Genomic DNA, 20,784 nt, shown 5'->3' with positions numbered 1-20,784 from the left:
AAGGTGCATATGTATGTTGTTGTGATGATAAATCTAGCAAGTATGTTTGAATGAAGAGTGTGAGATTTTACCAAAAAATTGTTGATAATTGTTTAAGCTACTTATTATTGTTTGTCCAAACTATGCATTGAAAAGTAACAATACAGCACAACAGAAGTCACAGATGATCAACTAATTTGTTATTATTATTATTATTATTATTTGTTTCCTCACTGATCCTTTTTATGTTTGGATTAGGAACACATGTGACCCACCTAATCCATTTAAAAATAATTATTTGAACATTTGAGGATTTATTTAGTAAATCACAAAAATAAATAAGCATATCTTATCATTTTTATGTATTTAGTTTTTACTTAAAAACAAGGCTATAGCTTTCGCAATAGATAAAATTAATACATTTAGCAGAGATCCTTGGTGTACCCCTATATGTATCAGCCACTTTACATTTTTATATGTCGTCATACTGTAAATTAAAAACACATAATGTATAAAGAGGACAGTCATGTAAAATTAAGGGCAAAATCATGGTGGTGGTTGAGATGTAGAATCACAGCCTGTCTGATGTTACACATACGATAGCTTTCAAAGATCTCTGCGCTGTAGAGTTTATAATGTTAATAGGCAAGGCAACTTTATTTATAGCACATTTCATACACAATGGCAATTCAGAGTGCTTTAAATATACATTTTAAAGAAAATACATAAAAAAAAAACAACTGAGAACAAGAATAAAAAGTAATAAAATAAATTAGATTTTTTTTTTTTTAAATGATTAAGAAAAAGAATATTAAATTGTTAACACCATCCATAACTGTTGTCAACCTTCCCTGATCAAACAGAGGTTAACAATAAACAAATGCACAGCTAATCAGATGTGTTTTCAGTCTGGATTTAAATGTGGCTACTGTTGGGGCACATCTAACCTCTTCTCAGCTGCGGGTGGCATAATAACTGAACGCTGTCCCACCTTGTTTTGAGTGAACCCTCTGTATGTCTAACTGAATTGATCCTAATAATCTGAGAGTTCTGTTATATTCATATATAACAGTTATATTCGGTTTATATTCAGCTAGCATATCTGAAAGTTATTTAGGTCCTAGGCTATTTAGCGATTTATAAACAAGTAATAGTACTTTCAAATCGATTCTAAATGTAACTGGAAGCCAGTGTAAAGACCTGAGGACTGGAGTAATATGCTCAGATATTTTGGGTCAGGTGAGAATACTGGCAGTGGCATTTTGAATGAGCTGCAGGTGTCTAATGTACAGTAATAGCATTTTTCCTTTTCATTATAGTATATTTAAATGTATTATTTACATTGTCACTTAAAAGTATAGTTCACCCCAAAAAGAAAATTCTCCCATCATTTTCTCACCCTCATGCAATCTCAGATGTGGATTTTTTGAAGAAATATCAAAGCTCTGTTGGTCCATTCAGTGCAATTGAATTAGGCCAGAATGCAAAGCTCCAAAAAGGGCATAAAGGCAGCCTAAAAGCAATCCATACAACTCCAGTGGTTTAATCCATGTCTTCTAAACCATATGATAGATGTGTCTGAGAAACAGAAAATAAAAATAAAAGAATAAAAGTACTTTTTTAATAAAAAATAATTATCCTTTCTGCCCTGTAGGTGGCTATAAGCATGAATAATGAAAATCACCAAAAACAAAAGAAGAAAATGAAAGTGCTAATTTATATATAAAAATGACTTAAATATTGATCTGTTTCTCACCCACACCTATCATATCACTTCTGAAGATATTGATTAAACCACTGGAGTCTTATGGATTATTTTATGCTGCCATTATGTGCTTTTTGGACCTTCAAAGTTCTGGCCACCATTCACTTGTGCTGAATGGACCTACAGAGCTGAAATATTATTCTAAAAATCTTTGTGTTCAGCAGAAGCAAGAAAATTATACTCATCTGGGATGGCATAAGGGTGAGTAAATGATGAGAGAATTTCCATTTTTGGGTGAAATTTCCTTTTAATTAACTGTTGTATATTTATATATATATATATATATATATATATATATATATATATATATATATATATATATATATATATACTGTATAATCAGAATGCATTTTTCAATGTAGTGTGCCTCATTCTTGGAGTTTAAATCACACTATGTATAATAATAATGTGTTTTGTTGTACAATACAATTAATAGAAGATTATCAAGTATTGATTGGCTTTAATTGAGTGGCACTTTAATTGAGACTTAAATAATTATTGATATTTAAGTCTTTTGTTTTTGTCCTTATTTCTCATCCCAGGTATTATTTTATCATTTAAGTCTTATATTTTTAAACTAACCCTTTTTGCATTTAGTAACATGTCTGAGCCAATAGAGCACAGCCGGCGAGACAGCCTGCGATCACACCCCCTCCTGCCACTGTTACACTGTGTTTGTGCACACTGTCTGTGACCAAACTATCCGGTGTTCCGCTGCAACTCGTGTCTGCTCAGAGTGTTTGAACACTACAGCTTTAGTTCTCATGAAAACTACTACACCTTAAGAGCTTCATCCATGGTGCTTGGCTCACTATACAGTATATGTATTTATATATGATACATGATGTCTTGACTACACCTTTTCATGCATGTTTACAGAATGTGTGTGTGTGCATGCGTGCGTGTGTGTGTGTGTGTGTGTGAGTGTGTGTGTGTGAATGTGTGCATTCAGAATGCTTTCCAATTTAGAATATTTCAACAGCACTCATGAATTTGAAGATCATTTCAACAGCTACTTGATCTGCATCACCAGAACATATGTGACCAGGAAACCATGGCAACCATCTCAGGTGCTCTGGCAAGCTGGAAACAAGGCCAGAGGAATGTGTTTCACAAGCTTGCATTAGTGTTAAATGGTGTTATACCTCACATCAAAGACAAACTGCCAGGAGTCTAGCATGGAGAAGATGCTAACGTCATTTAGATACGCAGTGTTGAAAGTGTTATGCACTATTTTCTATATCATCAGACAAGAATATATGAGGTTACAGCTAACTCGACTTCTGCCTTATAGCTCTAGTTTATATTTCCAGAACGATATACCCAAGGCTTTAGAGTGGAACTCCACTGTAAGCATATCTGGACAGTTACCACTAACAGCTGGCTTATTATGAGACACATCATTATAGGATAAAGTGGATTAGAGATTTAGTCATGGGTATTTGGCCATTCTTTTCTATCCCTATATGTGAGCATTTTGTAGTGGACAGAATTACACATATAAATACCTCACTAGCACTCACAATTGGGTGTTTTGTCTGGCTTTTTCACATGCATTAAATTAACATGCCAAAAAACTTTCACGTGTCATAAGATGGGTTTCCTTGAGCCAGACTTAATTTGTCATGCCATTAGGCCCCTTCCATCACGCCACGATTACATTAGACAGTTCATAAACCTTTCTAACAGCACGTTTCTTATGTTTCACGGTGTGTTTGGTTGCTTGGTGACAGTGGATTTTTGCCAAGGCTCAACTGATGACACTGTCTTTGACTAATGGATTTACACCAGCTCTCACTTCAGTTCAATCTCTGACATCTTTAATGCAATACACTCAGTTAATAATATAATAATCAGCAATTAAAAAGCATTAAATCTACAATATCAGTTGAAAGTTAACTTTACAGCTAGCATGATGCATTAAGGCATAGTTAATTTCATATACATGTTTCATAACATTAGGGATCTGAATTGTTTTTATTTAGACATTAATACACAGATGGCAGCTCAGAGAACAGTAAAACCAACAGAACCAGTTTGGCAGTGGCATTATAATGGGAAACAGCCAAAGAGATGGTCCAGTAGATGAGTTGGTCAGTAACCTCTCATTTGAATTAGTTGAAACAGGTTTGACCTGAATTAAATGAACTTGAAAAGCTTAAATATCAAATTAGCTTTATTTTTAAATGTGTCGGTAATCGTACTCTTTGTACTCTCTCATCACATTAGATTCATGAAAATTACATTCCCATTTTAAAGACTCAACTTCACTGAAATAGAAGTATATGCATAACATCTTTGTTTCCATCCATTTAACTTGTCACAATACTTTTTGTAATTTCTCAATTCACCCAAGGGTCTCAAATCTCTTCAGTAATGAAATTGCTCCTGGTTGTAAATAAATAAATAAGATGAAAAATATTTCCACTTTCCTTTTCCTTTACATTCTTCTTTTGTTTTTGGCTGTTCACATTCTTTGTGCATATCACAAACTATGGGCCGGGGGGGGGGAATTTACAGTAAAAAAGGACTTACATTTTTATCTGTTTCTCACCCACATCTATCATATCACTTCTGAAGAGATGGATTTAAGCACTGGAGGGGTGTGTATTACTTTTATGCTTCCTTTATGTGCTTGTTAGAGCTTCACATGTTTGGCCACCATTCACTTGCATTGTGTTCATCAAGAGAGCTGAGATATTCTTCTTCAGCAGAAAGAAAGTCTTACACATCTGTGTTGAGGTTGAGAAAATGATGAGAGAATTTACCTTTTTGGGGGTACTACACCTTTGTGTTTTCCATATAAGTGGGTTACATTTTTAACACTGTAGAGACAAAAAGTCTATTCATTAAATCGTATATGCTTTCTTTAAATCTGAATGATGGTAAATGCATTGCTAAAATAAATATAGGGGTCTACTGACTTTGCAGTGGCAAAAGAGCGACATAAAAGTACGCTAACATATTTGAATAATTATCATTTGCTTAAACAAATATTTTTTATATAAAAATGTTCTTCATTCTAAGTACTGAAACCTTTATGTTTTCAAGATAAGTTATTACTTAGATTTGCCATGAGCAAAAAATAGAGGTGTACTTCATTCATTGATTATTAATTTTGAGGAGAAAAAAGCTTTTGCAGCTTTTTAAAGCTTTTTAAACAGATGTTTATAGTTTATCAGAAACATAAATGCTAAATGCTTATTTCTGACCAAACCCATTACAAAATCCTTTTCTTGCCGAGCAGAAGATTAAGAAATATGATGTAATGACAAAATGAAACATGATATTACCTTATATTATACAGTGTCACCAAAGCATTGATTCTGCTGGTTTTTGATATTGATATTCATGGTTTCAACATGGCATGTGTAATAAATCATAACCATTTTACAAAGAAGCACAGGATGCTACAAATCAGTGCACTTTAAGTGACAAAAACAAATTCATAGCAAATGTCATAAGCAAAAATCATGCTTATTTGTCTGACAAAACAGCCGTATCATTGCAATCACATGCCTGAACCGAGAGCATGAAAACACGCTCTCTTGCTACATTAGTGGAAATACACCATGCATAGTTCACGCTTACATTACACCCACTCTTGTATATCTACAAATGAAGATGAGAGAAAAATGTCTGTTCTGCTTAGCATCAGTAGCAGGGGCTGTTACCGCAGTTCCCAAAGTTAGTCTTTTTTTTTTTTGGTGTTACTTGGCAGCCTCATATCCCTATAGAAACAGAGCACCAAGGATTCAAGCTTCAACAATAGATACATTGGACTGAAAATACATGAGGATTTTTCAGGATTTTAATGAAGAAATTACATTATTATCATAGCTTTCCCAAAAATGGATGAACGCTATAGCTGTAGCAGCCTGCAGCTTGAGTTGTAGTTTCTGAGGTTTTACAAAGATGAATGAGACAGCTTTATGGAGCTCATCGTGTTTACAATGCATGCATGCCATGACTTAAAAAACAGCTGCATAAATGACTGATTTCACCATCAATACTTTCAGTAAGGGGTTTTCTTTGGGGGGGGGGGGGGGTTTGGGGGTTAGTAAAATAAATTGTAAGATTTGTAAGAATTGTAAGATAACTACTGTACATTTGTATAAAATGTTGAAAGTTATTTTATTTATTTGCACAGAAAGCTAAAATGAAATAATTATGCTCAATATTGATGAAGGAAATAATGCTGAAACTTTTTATAATAATATGTCCATGACAAACTTTTTTATTTCTTACAATATTTGACATTTAAATGTTCTGCAATGATAATATAAATATTTGGGCTTGTCCATATCAGAGCTTATAGTAATTAGTGGTAGCATTAATCTGGTCAAGACAATAAAAACAGAAAGTTTGACTAATAAAACTGGCATATGATGCAACAGCTTTAGTGACTGCTTGCTGGATTCAACTGCATGTCCTTGCTAAGGGCACCAGATGTTTGGGAATTTTCACTGTAAGCATTTGGGAAAGGCTGTTTAATTCCAAATTTAAGCTGCCCTTGTAGGAATCACATGAGGGAAGGATTACACACACTGGAATCATTGTACAGTATTTTTGGCACTTGATCCAATGCAGATGAAGCCCAAATGCACGTAGGCAGATCAGAGCAGCACTGCCACTGACTGTACAGACATTCAATGTCTGTTAACCACCTTTTAACCCAATTCAGTGATTTGAGCATTATTTACAGTCCTGCTTCCCCTATGCATGTCTGTGGACAATAAATCAATTATTAATCTTTTAGGAGTTATATTTTTTACAAGGGAAAATGAAATGGTGATGTGTCAGTGCTTCAGAAGTTCACAGACTGATTATAAAGAGAGAGAAAAAATATGGTGGGGTTTCCATTCATGCTGCAAACGGAAGTCATACCATCAAAAATGGGTTGAATTTTACTTAATTCGCTCAAATGTCAAAGAGTTTATTATGTTGAAGAACATTTGAACTTTCAAGATAAAAACAATGTTCAGATCAAGAACTAAAGCTTTGTTGAAAAACAAATGAAGGCCAAAAACATAAAAGGCACTTTTTTCACATTTTAGAGATCAAGTTTGTGAAGGAAAATAATACATTCATATTCAATAAAGGATTGAGTAATATGAGCCGTGAACATCCCTAAACCATTATTATGACTATCTGTCTGGTAACTTAGAGACTTAGAGAAAGTGCAAGAGCTCCAAAACCAGAGACATACATTTATATAATTTCAACCACATGGACTTGATATTAATATATGAACAGATTTGCATTGGCCCAGTTCAATTTACACTGCCCCGCCCATCTTATTCATTTTTAATACACCAATTTGCATTTTGATTTTCAGACACTTCAGTGCTTAGAATCTGAACTTAAATTTACAACAGTTTGCTGTCACTACAAATTCTCTAAATGCCAACTAAATGTGAAAACACAAGCTGTGTCCCAAGTGACTTACTGAATATGCACGTACATTACACACAGCTACAGTATGTAATGTATGAATTCAAAATGCAGTACTGCCCTTAATGGAACACTATAGTTTTTTTTTTTAACTACATGGAAGCAATCACTGTTTTCCAGCTCACAAAAGTGACATTTCAACACACAAAATGTGTTGCTGCTATCATGTTAGCCAAACTCAGTTTTACACTTATATCTCAAATAACGTACATAGGCACACAGCATGAGGTGACGGTAAAGCATTCAGATCACATCTGTAAGGTGCAGTCTTCACAGAAGTTTCACTAGTTGCCATATTCTCCAAGTCAAGTCAAGTCAAGTGGTTTTTATTGTCGTTCAACCATATACAGTTAGTACAGTACACAGTGAAACGAGACAACGTTCCTCCAGGACCATGGTGCTACATAAAATACATAGGACAAACCCAGAACCACATGGGACTACACAGACTAAATAACATACCTATATAAAGTGCATGTGCAAACGTGTGCAAAAAGTACGGGACAGTACAATAAATTAATAAAAATTAACAGGACAATAGACACAGTAAGAGACAGTGCAGCACCGACCAGTACACAGTAGTGCAAAAGATGACAGTTTCTAAAAATGCCAAATGTAAACATAACATACTATGAGATAGGGTTCTATGCACATAGCAGTTATTGAGGTAGCAGCCAGTTATAAAGTGACAATATTTAAAGTGCAACTCAGGACACCTGTGTGTGTGTGTGTGTGTGTGTGTGTGTGTGTGTGTGTGTGTGTGTGTGTGTGTGTGTGTGTGTGTGTGTGTGTCAGTCCAGTACCATTAATTAAAATAGTTTTATCAGGCTAGCAATTTGTCCAGGTTACTCTACACCTTTCATTATAGATAAAGCTATGACCCCAACATCCCACACTCCATTATTTTGGTTGAAGAAGTACATCATCCAGGTACTTGCCACACTCTTCTTTTTGTGTGAACATACTACTTGCACTACTTATACTACAAAATGGCATAGAATATTACAGAAATGTGTGATTTTTGGATGCACCTACAGAAATCAGGCTTTCGTTAGAACTAAGAACTAGCATTACTTTTCAATATAGGTATCAGACACAATTGCATTCACATTGTGATTATCTAAATATCTGGAAAAGACAGTTTCACATTAATCAGTATTGCACTAGTTATGTCAGTGACTGAGATTCTCTAACAAAACTTTACATGTTTGTGGCACCTATATTATAACTTGCAATAAACCTCACCAATTAGCGATGATTAATCTGATGTGTAGTTGAGGCTCACATGCAGATACGTGTGGTGCCTCCAAGCAGAATGATTGTCAAACACAAGCACAGAGAATGCAGTTTATAGTCTGCATTTTCTGGTTGAAAGCATTCATTATCCTAGATAATTGCTTTCTCATGGGACAATTTTGTTTCCTTGTGGGCTGAGCAGATCACAAAGGACAACTGTCTGAGAAAATAAAGATTTACTGTCTGTCTGTACAGAAAGTTTTAGTTAGGTTAAAAAAATAAAAAGTGGGTTGTTAACCTTTCGATGCACCCTGACTATAGAAACCTTGACATTGCCAAGGACATGACCAAGATAAAAGCTGAAATCTGGTTGGGTATAAATGTTTATCCAACAGTGAGATACAATAATCAGTTCCGGTCATCGAATGTGATTGGACGAGCTGAGCTTCAAGAGTGCTAATACACAGTCCAACAGCACTCGGACCCTTCACTATTTTGTATCACTCTGCTTTTATGGCTCTTTAAATAATGGTGGAAATTTGGATTCATTTTGATTTCATTTACAGATTCAATCAGTGACCATTTCTGGAGATTGCAGATTTACACCAGTTGGTGGCTACCACTGAGCATGGTCTTGTTTTAAGAGTGAGTAATTCAATTGGTAAAAAGCATTGGTAAAAGCGCTGGTTATTTGCACATGCTGTTTGTGCTGATTTAGTGCTGATTTAATGCTTGATTCACTTAAGGAATTATTCGGATAAGGTGACCACACAAACAAGCTCACAATATCTGTGCTGAAAGCAATTTGCACAGTGTAATTCTGTTCACGCGGGCTGGTTCTGAGGGTTATATATTGGAGGAATCAGCATACCCCCGGGATCTGACACACTCTGCCCGTAAGGGTATAGCATTACTTCAATTCTGTGATCTAGACACCTAAATCATCTCTTCAACAATTCCCACCCATAAGGGGGGAAAAAGAGGAGAGCTTTCAGGGGGCCCACAAGAGACAGATCATCACCCCGACTGTGCGGCACCTCGCTACGACGTCTGAGAGTTGTGCTTGATGCTTTGGCTTTTTAAGCTAATTTCTATAGTGGTGAAAAATGCATGAACTCAATGGACCATTTTTATCTCAAATGTGGGTTATTTTATATTATTTCCTTGGTGTTCAGCCTGCGGCTCATATCTATGCCTGAATCACAGCCAGCCGTGCTGATATTCGGCACATCAGCACATTGCTTGTGTGATACTGCTTAAATATGGCAAGAGTTGTTTGACATCAATGTTATCCAAACCACATGATTTCACAAATGGATTTACCATTCACAGATCTATAGAAAAAAAAATCCCTGCTTTTCCAAATTAGATTTTCGTGTTTAGTGATTGCCTGTGCAAAACGCATGCACATGCTTATGACATTTGTCTCCAGCCACACCCATTGCTTTAATATATGTGTAAAATGGTACAGTCTTTCTCCATTAGAATCAAAATGACATGTCTATGTAGAAATGCGGATGCACAGCTGAAGTTTGCTGGCAATACCAACTGAGCTAAAATCTACTTGGGGGCAAGAAGACTCAACACATCATCACGACAGTCTTTTCAATACAGGTCTTGTCAGATCCAGAATGACACATGTGCCATTCAAAAAGAGACACAATAGAGAAGATCAAAAGAGGTGCGGACTTTCTGTCTCTGTTAATGCGCATGATACTGCAGCAGTTGTACTACACCAGCACGCTCCAACTCACCTTGAATTAGAGCGTCTGCCATACCATTTTACTACCAGGGGGACGGATGATTAACCAATACACGCTCCAAAGCTTCCCTGCATGAGCCAATCATAGCGCGGCGAGGGCGGGCCCAACAGCTACATTCCCACACTTGGTTTCACTTTGCTCTTCGGAACATCTCCGTCTCCATATAGGCGCTGGTGCAGGTGCTCTGTCTCTTCGGGGGAGGATGCATAGGAAAGACGGGCAGGGGAAAGAATGAAGGAAAACGCCGAGAGAGAGGAGCACAGGATATGATTGGAAACGCGTGGAAATTCAATATGAAAGATTTATTGTAAGGGGCACTTTGAGCTGTTATTCCTGGTTGGCAATAGTACTATGATTTGGTATGTGGCCACTTTGATAGCAAGTGTTTTCAGCACCAGAGGAACGGCAGCTCAAGGTGAGTTGAAGTGCAGTATTTTTTATTTTGCATTTGAGGAAAGACATCTTCAGCATTTCATTGTGTGTTTGAACAGATGCCTTATCAATACTGAATAGATAAAGTAGATAATTGCATTTTAAAAATGTCATAAAATATTCACATTCAAGGAAGTTAACAGCATGCTATTAATTCTTTGCTTTTGTTAAATTATGCTTTTTGCATAATGTCATTTTAGGGCACGAGCGAGACGATTGAAGGCGTGTTTTGGTCGCTTTCGTGGTTTTGATGTTACAATCGATTGATGGCTCCTTTGATGCTTTTTGTGTGCCATAAATCCCATTTAAAACAAACCAATCGCAATGCATCGATCAACCTGAGGTTTTGCATGGTTTGAGGCGTTAATGGAAAAATGCCGTGCAACATCACAGATGAAGCATCGCTGTCCAGTGAATTGCAGTTAGTATTGAAAGGGGCGTGCAGCAGCAGTACTGAATGGAGACATGCTGCGATTGTCTGGGCTACTACAGTCTGTCGTGCCTGTTTACACATAGACATACCCGCAGGCGTTATCATTTATATCCAGTTTTGTGTTTTATAGGCTACCGATGAATGCTCCATTGCTTAATCTAAATATGCATATGCATGTATATTTTTGAAGAAACGATGTGCATGGTGTTTTCGTGACCTTGTTTCGCCCCTTTGCACTGATATTACATCCTTTTCATGTTATGCGTTTTTTTGAGCACTAGATTTGTTGACGAATGGACTGACTTAACCTTGCAGTTCCATGTTGGCCCAATGGGATGGGCTGTTTCCTCCCAGTGAAGCGCTTTATTTGAAGGAGATTGGTGTGAACTACAGTAATCTTACATACTGGATTTGTCTAATTAAACGTACAGTAATTTAAAAACGAGGCTGTGATGGATAGACTTACAGTCTCTTTAATGGGTTGGACTGTTGTTTAAAAGAATAGTTCACCCAAAATTCTCTCAATTACTCACCCTCGCGCCATTCCACATGTGTATGACTTTCTGTCTTCTGCTGAAAAAAACAAAGGTTTTAGAAGAATATCTCAGCTCTGTTGGTCCACACAATGCAAGTGAATGGTTGCCAGAACTTTGAAGCTCTAAAAAGCACAAAGGCAGCATAAAAGTTATCCATACGTCTTCAGTGTTTAAATCCACGTCTTCTGTAGAGATCGAATCAGGTTTGGATGAGATGAGACCAAAATGTAATGGCATTTTTCACTATAAACCTTGACATCCGCAGTCACCGTGGTGACCATGATTTCAAGTTCGATTACAGTGTCTAGCGCTCTGCGCATACGTCAAGCACTAGGAAGTGTAATCAAGCTTGAAATCATGATCGTGGCTAGTGATTGCAATGGCAAGATGTACAGTGAAAAGTGAGTTATATTTTGGACTGTTCTCACCAAAAACCAATTAGATTCAATAGATCGATAGAATAGTTTCTGAAGACATGGATTTAACCACTGGAATCTGGAATTACTTTTATGCTGCCTTTATGTATTTTTTGGAGCTTTAAAGTTCCGGCCACCATTCACTTGCATTGTATGGACCTACAGTGCTTAGATATTCTCATAAAAATCTTAATTTGTGTTCTGCATAAGAAAGAAAGACGTACACATTGGGGATGGCATGAGGGTGAGTAAAGGATTAGGGAATTTTCATTTTTGGGTGAACTATTCTTTTAAATTGTTTGACCATTCAGCTGACGATATTGAAAATCATCAGTTTCAGTAGACACAAAGAAAGACATCCAGAAAACATGACTTGTGAAAATTAGATATGATCTAGGAGCATTATACAGCCTCATAGTGTGCATGCCATTGAAGAGACCATACTTTTATTCCTCAGAGACTGTCAAAAATCTAATATTGTGGTACTCTGAATAAGGTCTAATGAAATCAAAGACTCTTCACACATTAACTTGATCTAAACTATGCATATTTATGAAAAAAAATGTATTGTGTAACTTTGTAACTTTGACTTACAGTCAATGAATTGACCTTTTCAATTGATTGAATCCCTCTAGTGCAAATACTTACAGTTCAATACCACCACTTCATAAAGTGTAGTGAATACAATCAGTTATTTGCACTTGAACATGAAAAATAAAGGGGAAAACAGACTTAGGTGCATGTTTGAGAGCTTTTGCCCACAATTTGATGTACTCTCTGCAAAAATGGTCACAAGCTGCTTCCTGTCTCACAAATCCAACATCAGCCATTTTGAGGCTGTCGTTTTGGGAGCGTCAAGCACCCTGTAATGAGACAATGTTGGTGCACAAGTGGCATAAATTAGGGCTTGATAAGAGCCCCACTCATCAAATTTGAGTTTCTCTGATTGACAAAATTATACTGCCGCCCAACACATGCCCGAGCCACAGACTTTCAAGGGTCTGTCAAGCAGTTTGATTGCTCTGGCAAAAAAGTCGGTTGTTTAATATTTGAGAGTGAATCACAAAAAGTCAAAGACAATGGTTTATTTGAGAACGCGAGAAGCACTTTAGAAGCATTACAGGCTCAAGAGATGTTAGAGGAGATTACATTGCAACAAAAGCTGAGGCAGTCGTGGAAAAATGGATCTAATCAAAACCAGTGAAGGTCTTGAGATTCCTATGAGGAAATATAAGTTATTTAAGAATGTTTAAAAATAGATTTAGGTTATATCAATATTATCTGGAATATAGTGTAAATACTGAAGTAACTAACCATGGGTAATTTGAAAAAAATGCCTGTATTCACAATCCAGATGATAAATGTTATTGGCCCTAGTTGTGCTAAAAGACTTATATGTTGATTTAATCATGTTTAATTAACTTTATTTCTTGAAACCTTCAGAAATATCTTAAACCAACTGCTGTGCAAAGGCAAAATGTAGTAACTACTAAGGGTGTAACGATTCACTCATCTCATGATTTGGTTCAGTTCAGGATTTTTTAAACTAAGCCTGAATCAAGAAAAGTTAAGATTTAACTCTGGAATATACGGTATGTGCCTATTTATCTTTGGTAACATTTCCTGTAGAAAAAGGAACGTTTACATTTAGACGGGAAAATCTATGCAAATTTAGAAATGAAGAAAGACATCCCAGACATTTTTGCTTTGGTTTCTTGAGTTTAGCCGACTAGCGGAGTAGGCTAATGCATGTAATGAGCAGGGTTGCAATAAGCAGGGACAGCAATAGTCTCAGTCTTAAAGCTGTGAGGAGCAGCTCTTGGCACAGTTTGCAGAATGCCAGTAATGGACACTTCTGGCAAAGCTCCCTCTCCCTACCTTGCCAAGCAGTATTTGTCTGACCTGCAGCCCTCTGACAGTTTGGTGCATACCACACCACTTGTCCCAATTCAGGGAGAGTGAAAACTGTTGACTTACTGAGGTCTTAGTTTGCTGCTTTACAGGTTTACTCAGTTGAATGTGCATCTGTTATTCCATGGAGGATAACGTGGACCGCAGTGACTTGAGTCAGTTTACTCCACTATTTTTTTTGACATTTGAGTGCTGTTTAATGGTCTGTGATGTGACACTAATTTATGTGTTTTTCCAGATACAAATCGACAAATCTATTAATTTATTAAAAAGTACTTTAAATGTATGGAAGCATATGGGTAGCAATATTCAATTTGACATTTAATATGCAAAATGACAATGCAATATGTAAAATGGCAATGCATTCTGTATTTAAATTTACATTTTACATTACCATTCTAGCAACGTTTGGTGCAAAATGAAAATGAAATTACATAATTTACATTTGCCATTTCATACACTCGTAATATGCATTATTGAAACGCTTTATAAGTTGCAAAATTAAAATGTATTACAGAAATGATTAGATATGTGTAACATGTTCAAGCAAAAACTGTGGCAAAATGATCATTCAAATGTTATTTTTCTTAATTGCATTTACACTCACAGTCAAGACACTTGCGATTGCTTTTTCATTAAATGTCCCGCAATGAATGTAGCAAAATTCAATGTGCACATTGAAAATGCATTCGAGCCGATCACGCCCCTGCCCCTCCGCCCTCTCCTGCCCTGTCAATCACTGCATCAAGGCGGGGCTCGGCAACAGGTAAACATAACATGTTATGGCTATGTTACGTGTTTTGAGCTTACAGTCTATGGTTTTGAGGTGTTGGAAAAATGGCGCCGGCAGAGCTAATATGAGCGTTAAATTCACTAGCAGATGAAGTGGAGCGTGAACAGAGAAACGGTAGTATTTCCGAAGATTATTACGAGTATGTGATAGAACCAGTACGTTGTTGGAACGTCTGGGAGAATTTTCTGCCTTATCAGGCGCCGACACCCGTTTGGCTGCTGACCTCTTAAAGGTGGTGGAAGAACAATTGTATTCGGAGAGGCCTAGGGGAGTGGGGAGACCAGCAGCCGTGGGGATCCCTGGCGAGGCCATAGAGGGGTATCTTATGTATGGGTTAAAAGATAAAGATATCGCGGCCTTGTATGGAGTTAGTCGATGGACGGTACATCGACGAATGCAGCAGTGTGGACTGAAGTAAACAACAACTTAAATATATTTTAATGATTTTATACAAATGCCTCAAGGCCATAATCTCTGTGTTTACTCCCGAATTCTGCCATGGGGATTTTATTTTAAAAAAAGGCAGTTTTGTTTTTTAAATGTAGTAACGTTAACTGTTAATAGTTATCTAACGTTACTTCAATTAAAAAACAAAACTGCCTTTTTTTCTTTAACTTTTAACCCATACATAAGATACCCCTCTATCTCCACGGCTGCTGGTCTCCCCACTCCCCTAGGCCTCTCCGAATACAATTGTTCTTCCACCACCTTTAAGAGGTCAGCAGCCAAACGGGTGTCGGCGCCTGATAAGGCAGAAAATTCTCCCAGACGTTCCAACAACGTACTGGTTCTATCACATACATACTCGTAATAATCTTCGGAAATACTACCGTTTCTCTGTTCACGCTCCACTTCATCTGCTAGTGAATTTAACGCTCGTATTAGCTCTGCCGCCGCCATTTTTCCAACACCTCAAAACCATAGACTGTAAGCTCAAAACACGTAACATAGCCATAACATGTTATGTTTACCTGTTGCCGAGCCCCTCCTTGATGCAGTGATTGACAGGGCAGGAGAGGGCGGGGGCAGGGGCGTGATCGGCTCAGAATGCATTTTCAATGTGCACATTGAATTTTGCTACATTCATTGCGGGACATTTAATGAAAAAGCAATCGCAAGTGTCTTGACTGTGAGTGTAAATGCAATTAAGAAAAATAACATTTGAATGATCATTTTGCCACAGTTTTTGCTTGAACATGTTACACATATCTAATCATTTCTGTAATACATTTTCATTTTAATTTTGCAACTTATAAAGCGTTTCAATAATGCATATTAAAACGAGTGTATGAAATGGCAAATGTAAATTATGTAATTTTATTTTCATTTTGCACCAAACGTTGCTAGAATGGTAATGTAAAATGTAAATTTAAATACATATTGCATTGTCATTTTGCATATTAAATGTCAAATTGAATATTGCTACCCATATGCTTCCATATAAATGACTGTAAAATGTTAATGTGGTATAACCAACTTGAGATTGTAATAAAAAATGGTCCAAAAAAGGGTTAGTTATAGTTAGGGTTAGTTGTAATGTTGCGAAGCAGTTTGGTTTTTAAATTATAATATTGGAAAATGTTCAATCAAAATTTGTGTATTATAACCAGCATGCAGGTAGCTATTGTATTGTCATGTGACAAGAAAACCATAAAACAGGAAATTATTTGACCAAGAAAGTCTCATAATAATATGTGCAAGATAACATAAAACTTTGCTCATACAAAAAGATTCAAATTTATTCTCGTACAGACCAATCAATCAACAACAGAATTTCAAATCGATACAATTCAGGCATCGCATTTAAGTTAGCTTCTGATACAACACTTTATTTTAACAAAGGAAGCATCTGTGAACAAATTAAGTTACGCATTCCATATTTATTTATGCAATACAAAGCACATATTAATAACCTAAAAACACTTTCATAGTCTCGTTCCAAACCCCACAGTATTTTTCTGTTGTATACAAAAGTGACATTTTATTTTGCTGTGTCTATGTTACAGATATTAAATGTTGTTTTTTAAAATCACAGTTTATATTAAGGGGATTGGGTAAGGGGTTTGTGTTAGGGGTTAAAGGGCTAGTTCACCCAAACATCTAAATTCTCTCGTGATTTACTCATCTTTAAGCCATCCCAGATGTGTATGACTTTCCTTCTTCAGCAGAACCGAAATTAAGATTTTTATAAGCCCATTACATCTTTATTTGTCCATACAATGCATGTAAAAAGATGCCATCAGGCTGCTGGCTGTTTGATGGTCCAAAAGGTATATTTAGGCAGCATAAATGTAATCCACATGACCCCAGTCGATCAATTAATGTCTTCTGAAGCACATTGATATGTCTGTGTAAAAAAGTTATTGATAATTAACTTTTAAAAATCACTTCCTGCCAGTACTTGATGCATCACATTACCGTCGGGTGAGGTAAGCGCAATGGCACGTTTGCGAGAGAAGTCGGAAGCATGCGCTTTGTATACAACAGAAGAGCGAATGTCACCAGGAGTTAGGTCATTTCAAACCGCAATCCAGTGCTGGCCAGAAGCAACGATTTAAATGTAAAAACTTTTAATTATCTTTTTTTTTTTTACACAAACCTATCAATTGATTTGATTCAGCACATATTAATTGATCGACTGGAATCAAGTGGATTACATTTATGCTGCCTAAATATGCCTTTTTGTCGTCAAACAGCCAGCAGTCTGTTGGCATCTGTTTACTTGCATGAGCTGAAATCTGCTTATAAAAATATTTCTTTTCTTTTGCTGAAGAGGGAAAGTCATACACATCTGGAATGGCTTAAAGGTAAGTAAATCATGAGGAAATTATAATTTTTGGGTGAACTAACCCTTAAAGCTTAGGAAGCAATTTAAGAACGCTCCTTCAAAACCTTGATGTTTCTCTTTCTCACATGGCACACCACAACGATTTTCCTATTAAAATCGTGGTTCGGTTTAGGGTTTGGGTAAAGGGTTGGACTTAGATTTAGGTTTGGGTAAGAGGCTTAGACTTTACTTTGTTCGTTGGTTTGTTGATTTTTCTCTATAAGAAAAAAGTCTGACTTTTCTGTACAAACCTAACTTGTATGATTTCGCCATCTTGTACTATTATTACGACGTGTCATGAGACCGGTTTGGATATCATAGAGAGGACCATAAACCCTCATTACCCCAGTGTGAAAATGCTAGTATAAGTCTCACATGACAACTTAGTTCAGGTTGTCAAATGGAATAACTAACACCCCAAGAAACCAATGAAGCGATGTACATGATTCAAACTCATTCATATATGTACAAAAAACTTAAATGTGCTTGAAAAATGTTTTCAAATAATCATTAAGATGTACACACTCAAGATGTAAAGAAAATATGATCCTTTCCTCATGCAACAAATGAGGGGTAGGCGATTTGTCCAATAGACACGATAAACCAGTAGAAATTGAACAACGGGTATACATTTTGTATTATCGTCTCTATCGCATTTATGCAAAATCACCACTGCATGGTAAGAAATGTGCACCTCATTCTATTCACGTTATGCAAATGCAGTACACATTCTGTCTGAGAAATGAAAGAGGAGAACGGAGTGGCTTCAAGTGAGACTGAGAGAATTGTCTTGCTCTGCAGCAAGTCCAGCAGGCTTCCTGTTTGTGCTCCAGAGACAGGAGAGCGCAGATGACTCGAGCTACTCAATCCGGTTTGTCTTGATATTGCGGCACAAACCACAAAAATTGCGTGACCCATTTGAATTGTACTTAGATGTTTTTTTACCATAAAAGCACTATGGAGGAAGTCAAATGTCTCAAACGGCTATATAGCTGACATTTATACTTTATATAATATATTACACTTTATGAGCCTTACGAAATGATTATTTTCATTGGATATTTTTTTACTTTTGTAGTATTTCCTTTGTTTCACTGCTTGGAGAAGATGTTGAGTTTCTTGAGGAAAGTTTATAAAAATCTGAATATTAGTCAACAACATCAGACTGAAATATGGCAAAATGTGAAATTTAGCATTATAGTTTTTTTGATTTTGACTATGTTTGTCAAGTTCCAACTAAAGTGAAAATTATATGAGAGGAAGATATTTTCATTTATAAAGTACTTATTTCAATGACTGGCTTATTCAAAAATAGGTACTACAATATGGTTATTTAATATATAAACTAGGGCTGTCAATCGATTAAAATTTTTAATCGAATTAATTACATGGTGTCCCGATTAATTAATCGCAATTAACTGCATATACAAATATTTGCTGAGAAAGCCCCTCATATAACAATAACTCAATATAATTAATTATACATTTATATATCATTATTATACATAGTTATCTTTAAATATTAAAAAAAAATAAATATATATATATATATCCAAATATTCAGATAATTAAAATGCTTTACATTTTTGTGGCAGAAGAGATAATCATTGATAAGACAATACAAAAAGTGGCTTTAGAATACAATATATTGTTTATTACCATATTATTGATCATAAGTCAATCATTGGCATAAAGTTCACAGCAATCCATTTCACAAATGAATTTGTCAATTAAATGGAGATTTATTATATTTGAATGTTTAATACTCAATCTTTAAACACATCTTGAGATCCCTTAGATCGCATTTGTGCTCCTTCGAGTGTTTTGAACGCAAGAACGTAACGCATATCTGTGTTGTTGCTGCTGAAGTTTGTTTTCTTCACTTTATAAACTGCTGAAATTTCACTTACTGCCCTCTGGAGTAAACAGGTGGTACTACAAGCTTGCATTTCTCAGGAATCTTCCTTATTATGGTCCGTGTGCTTTGCGATTAATTGCGTTAATCTTTTTAACGCGTTATTTTTTGTAAAAATTAATCGCACTGAATTAACGCGTTAAATCGACAGCCCTAATATAAACCAATTTTTTTCTATATTAGAAAGAAATAACTATATCATGATATACTATGTCATTATCATGATATACAATGATATATGATTTTGGTCATATCAGCCACCCCTACAACATCCCTCTTAAACTTGCCCCTATATGGTCAATGGTGGTTAGATAAAGCTATTAAGTCAGATATTTAAAGTTGTCCACTGTCAGCCCATACGGGTCAATCAGTAAAGGCAGAGTGCTGCTGTCAGCCCTTGAGAGACTGGGGTGAGATGTAGTGTTGTGCTAGGCCGAGCTGAGACAGTAGCTCTTGCTAGAGTTGGGCACACTGCCACGGCGCTGCCTACATCCTCTCCCAGTCTCACCTTACAGTCTGTCTCCTTCAAGTCCTCCATCAGCTGGGGCTCCGTTGGTACGGCTCATGCTGTTTCCCTCACTGCCATTAAATATTCAGCAGTCTGCTCAGACATACAGAACTTCACTTTTCACAACACAAGAAGAGCACTGTGCACTTGACTGGATAACCTGTTGTGGAGACTCTCTCATTAAAATTAGCTTGTATATACTGGTACAGCACTGAATTGTAATGTTGGCACAATATAGCTAGCATATGTAGCATATGGAAATTTGTCATCCAAAATCTGTTCTGATTTGAACCCACACATTAATATTGTTACCATAACTTAATTCATGAATTAAAAAACTTTTATTAAGCCAATATAAAATTTTATTTGCAACCACTAAGCATTTTTATTGGGAGAAACCAGTTGTTTTTTTTATAGTATGATAAAGTGTGGTGCATTGTGCATTAGCCGGCTATTCCTTGTTAGAGGGCGCTTTCTGTAGTAATTTGCATTCGGCTAATTTTCTGCTGCATATCTCTTTGCCATGTTCCTGTGAAATATTACAGTAACGTATTTGTGTTCAGGCGATAGCAAGCATAAGACTTTTTGTTCCTCCCCCAGAGACGCTTTACTATCTTGGACTCTCTCCCTCAGGCACTACTTTACAGCAAAGAACTCTGCAGTGGAGACACTGCATTGTAAGCAGTATTGGCCCACTTCATTATTCATCATATTTTAGATGACATCTTATTAAGAAGATTCCTTACATTGTTCTGTGTGGTGGGCATGTCATCATGCGTTGTGATCTTATCGTACCTCAGTGTAATGTGAGAAAAG

General features: G+C 36.3%; 1 protein-coding gene across 6 annotated transcripts in view; it reads left to right on the top strand.

Moving 5' to 3' along the window:
* Window positions 1-10,348: 10,348 nt before the first annotated feature.
* The window catches only part of LOC127632010 (protein turtle homolog B-like), a 122,632-nt gene continuing 112,196 nt past the window's right edge, over window positions 10,349-20,784 (top strand). For all 6 annotated transcript variants that reach the window (XR_007969038.1, XR_007969039.1, XM_052110462.1 and 3 more), the window contains exon 1: window positions 10,349-10,612. Coding sequence is in view for 4 of the 6 variants with exons in the window: in XM_052110462.1 (XP_051966422.1) it covers window positions 10,549-10,612 (64 nt within the window). In the remaining 2 variants the exon portion in view is untranslated. The remainder of the gene's footprint in view (window positions 10,613-20,784) is intronic.

This window comes from Xyrauchen texanus, chromosome 38 (genome assembly GCF_025860055.1).
Source record: "Xyrauchen texanus isolate HMW12.3.18 chromosome 38, RBS_HiC_50CHRs, whole genome shotgun sequence".
Taxonomy (NCBI): domain Eukaryota; kingdom Metazoa; phylum Chordata; class Actinopteri; order Cypriniformes; family Catostomidae; genus Xyrauchen; species Xyrauchen texanus.
Note: the sequence above shows the minus strand (reverse complement) of the source record. Positions and strands in the feature narration are given on the sequence as shown.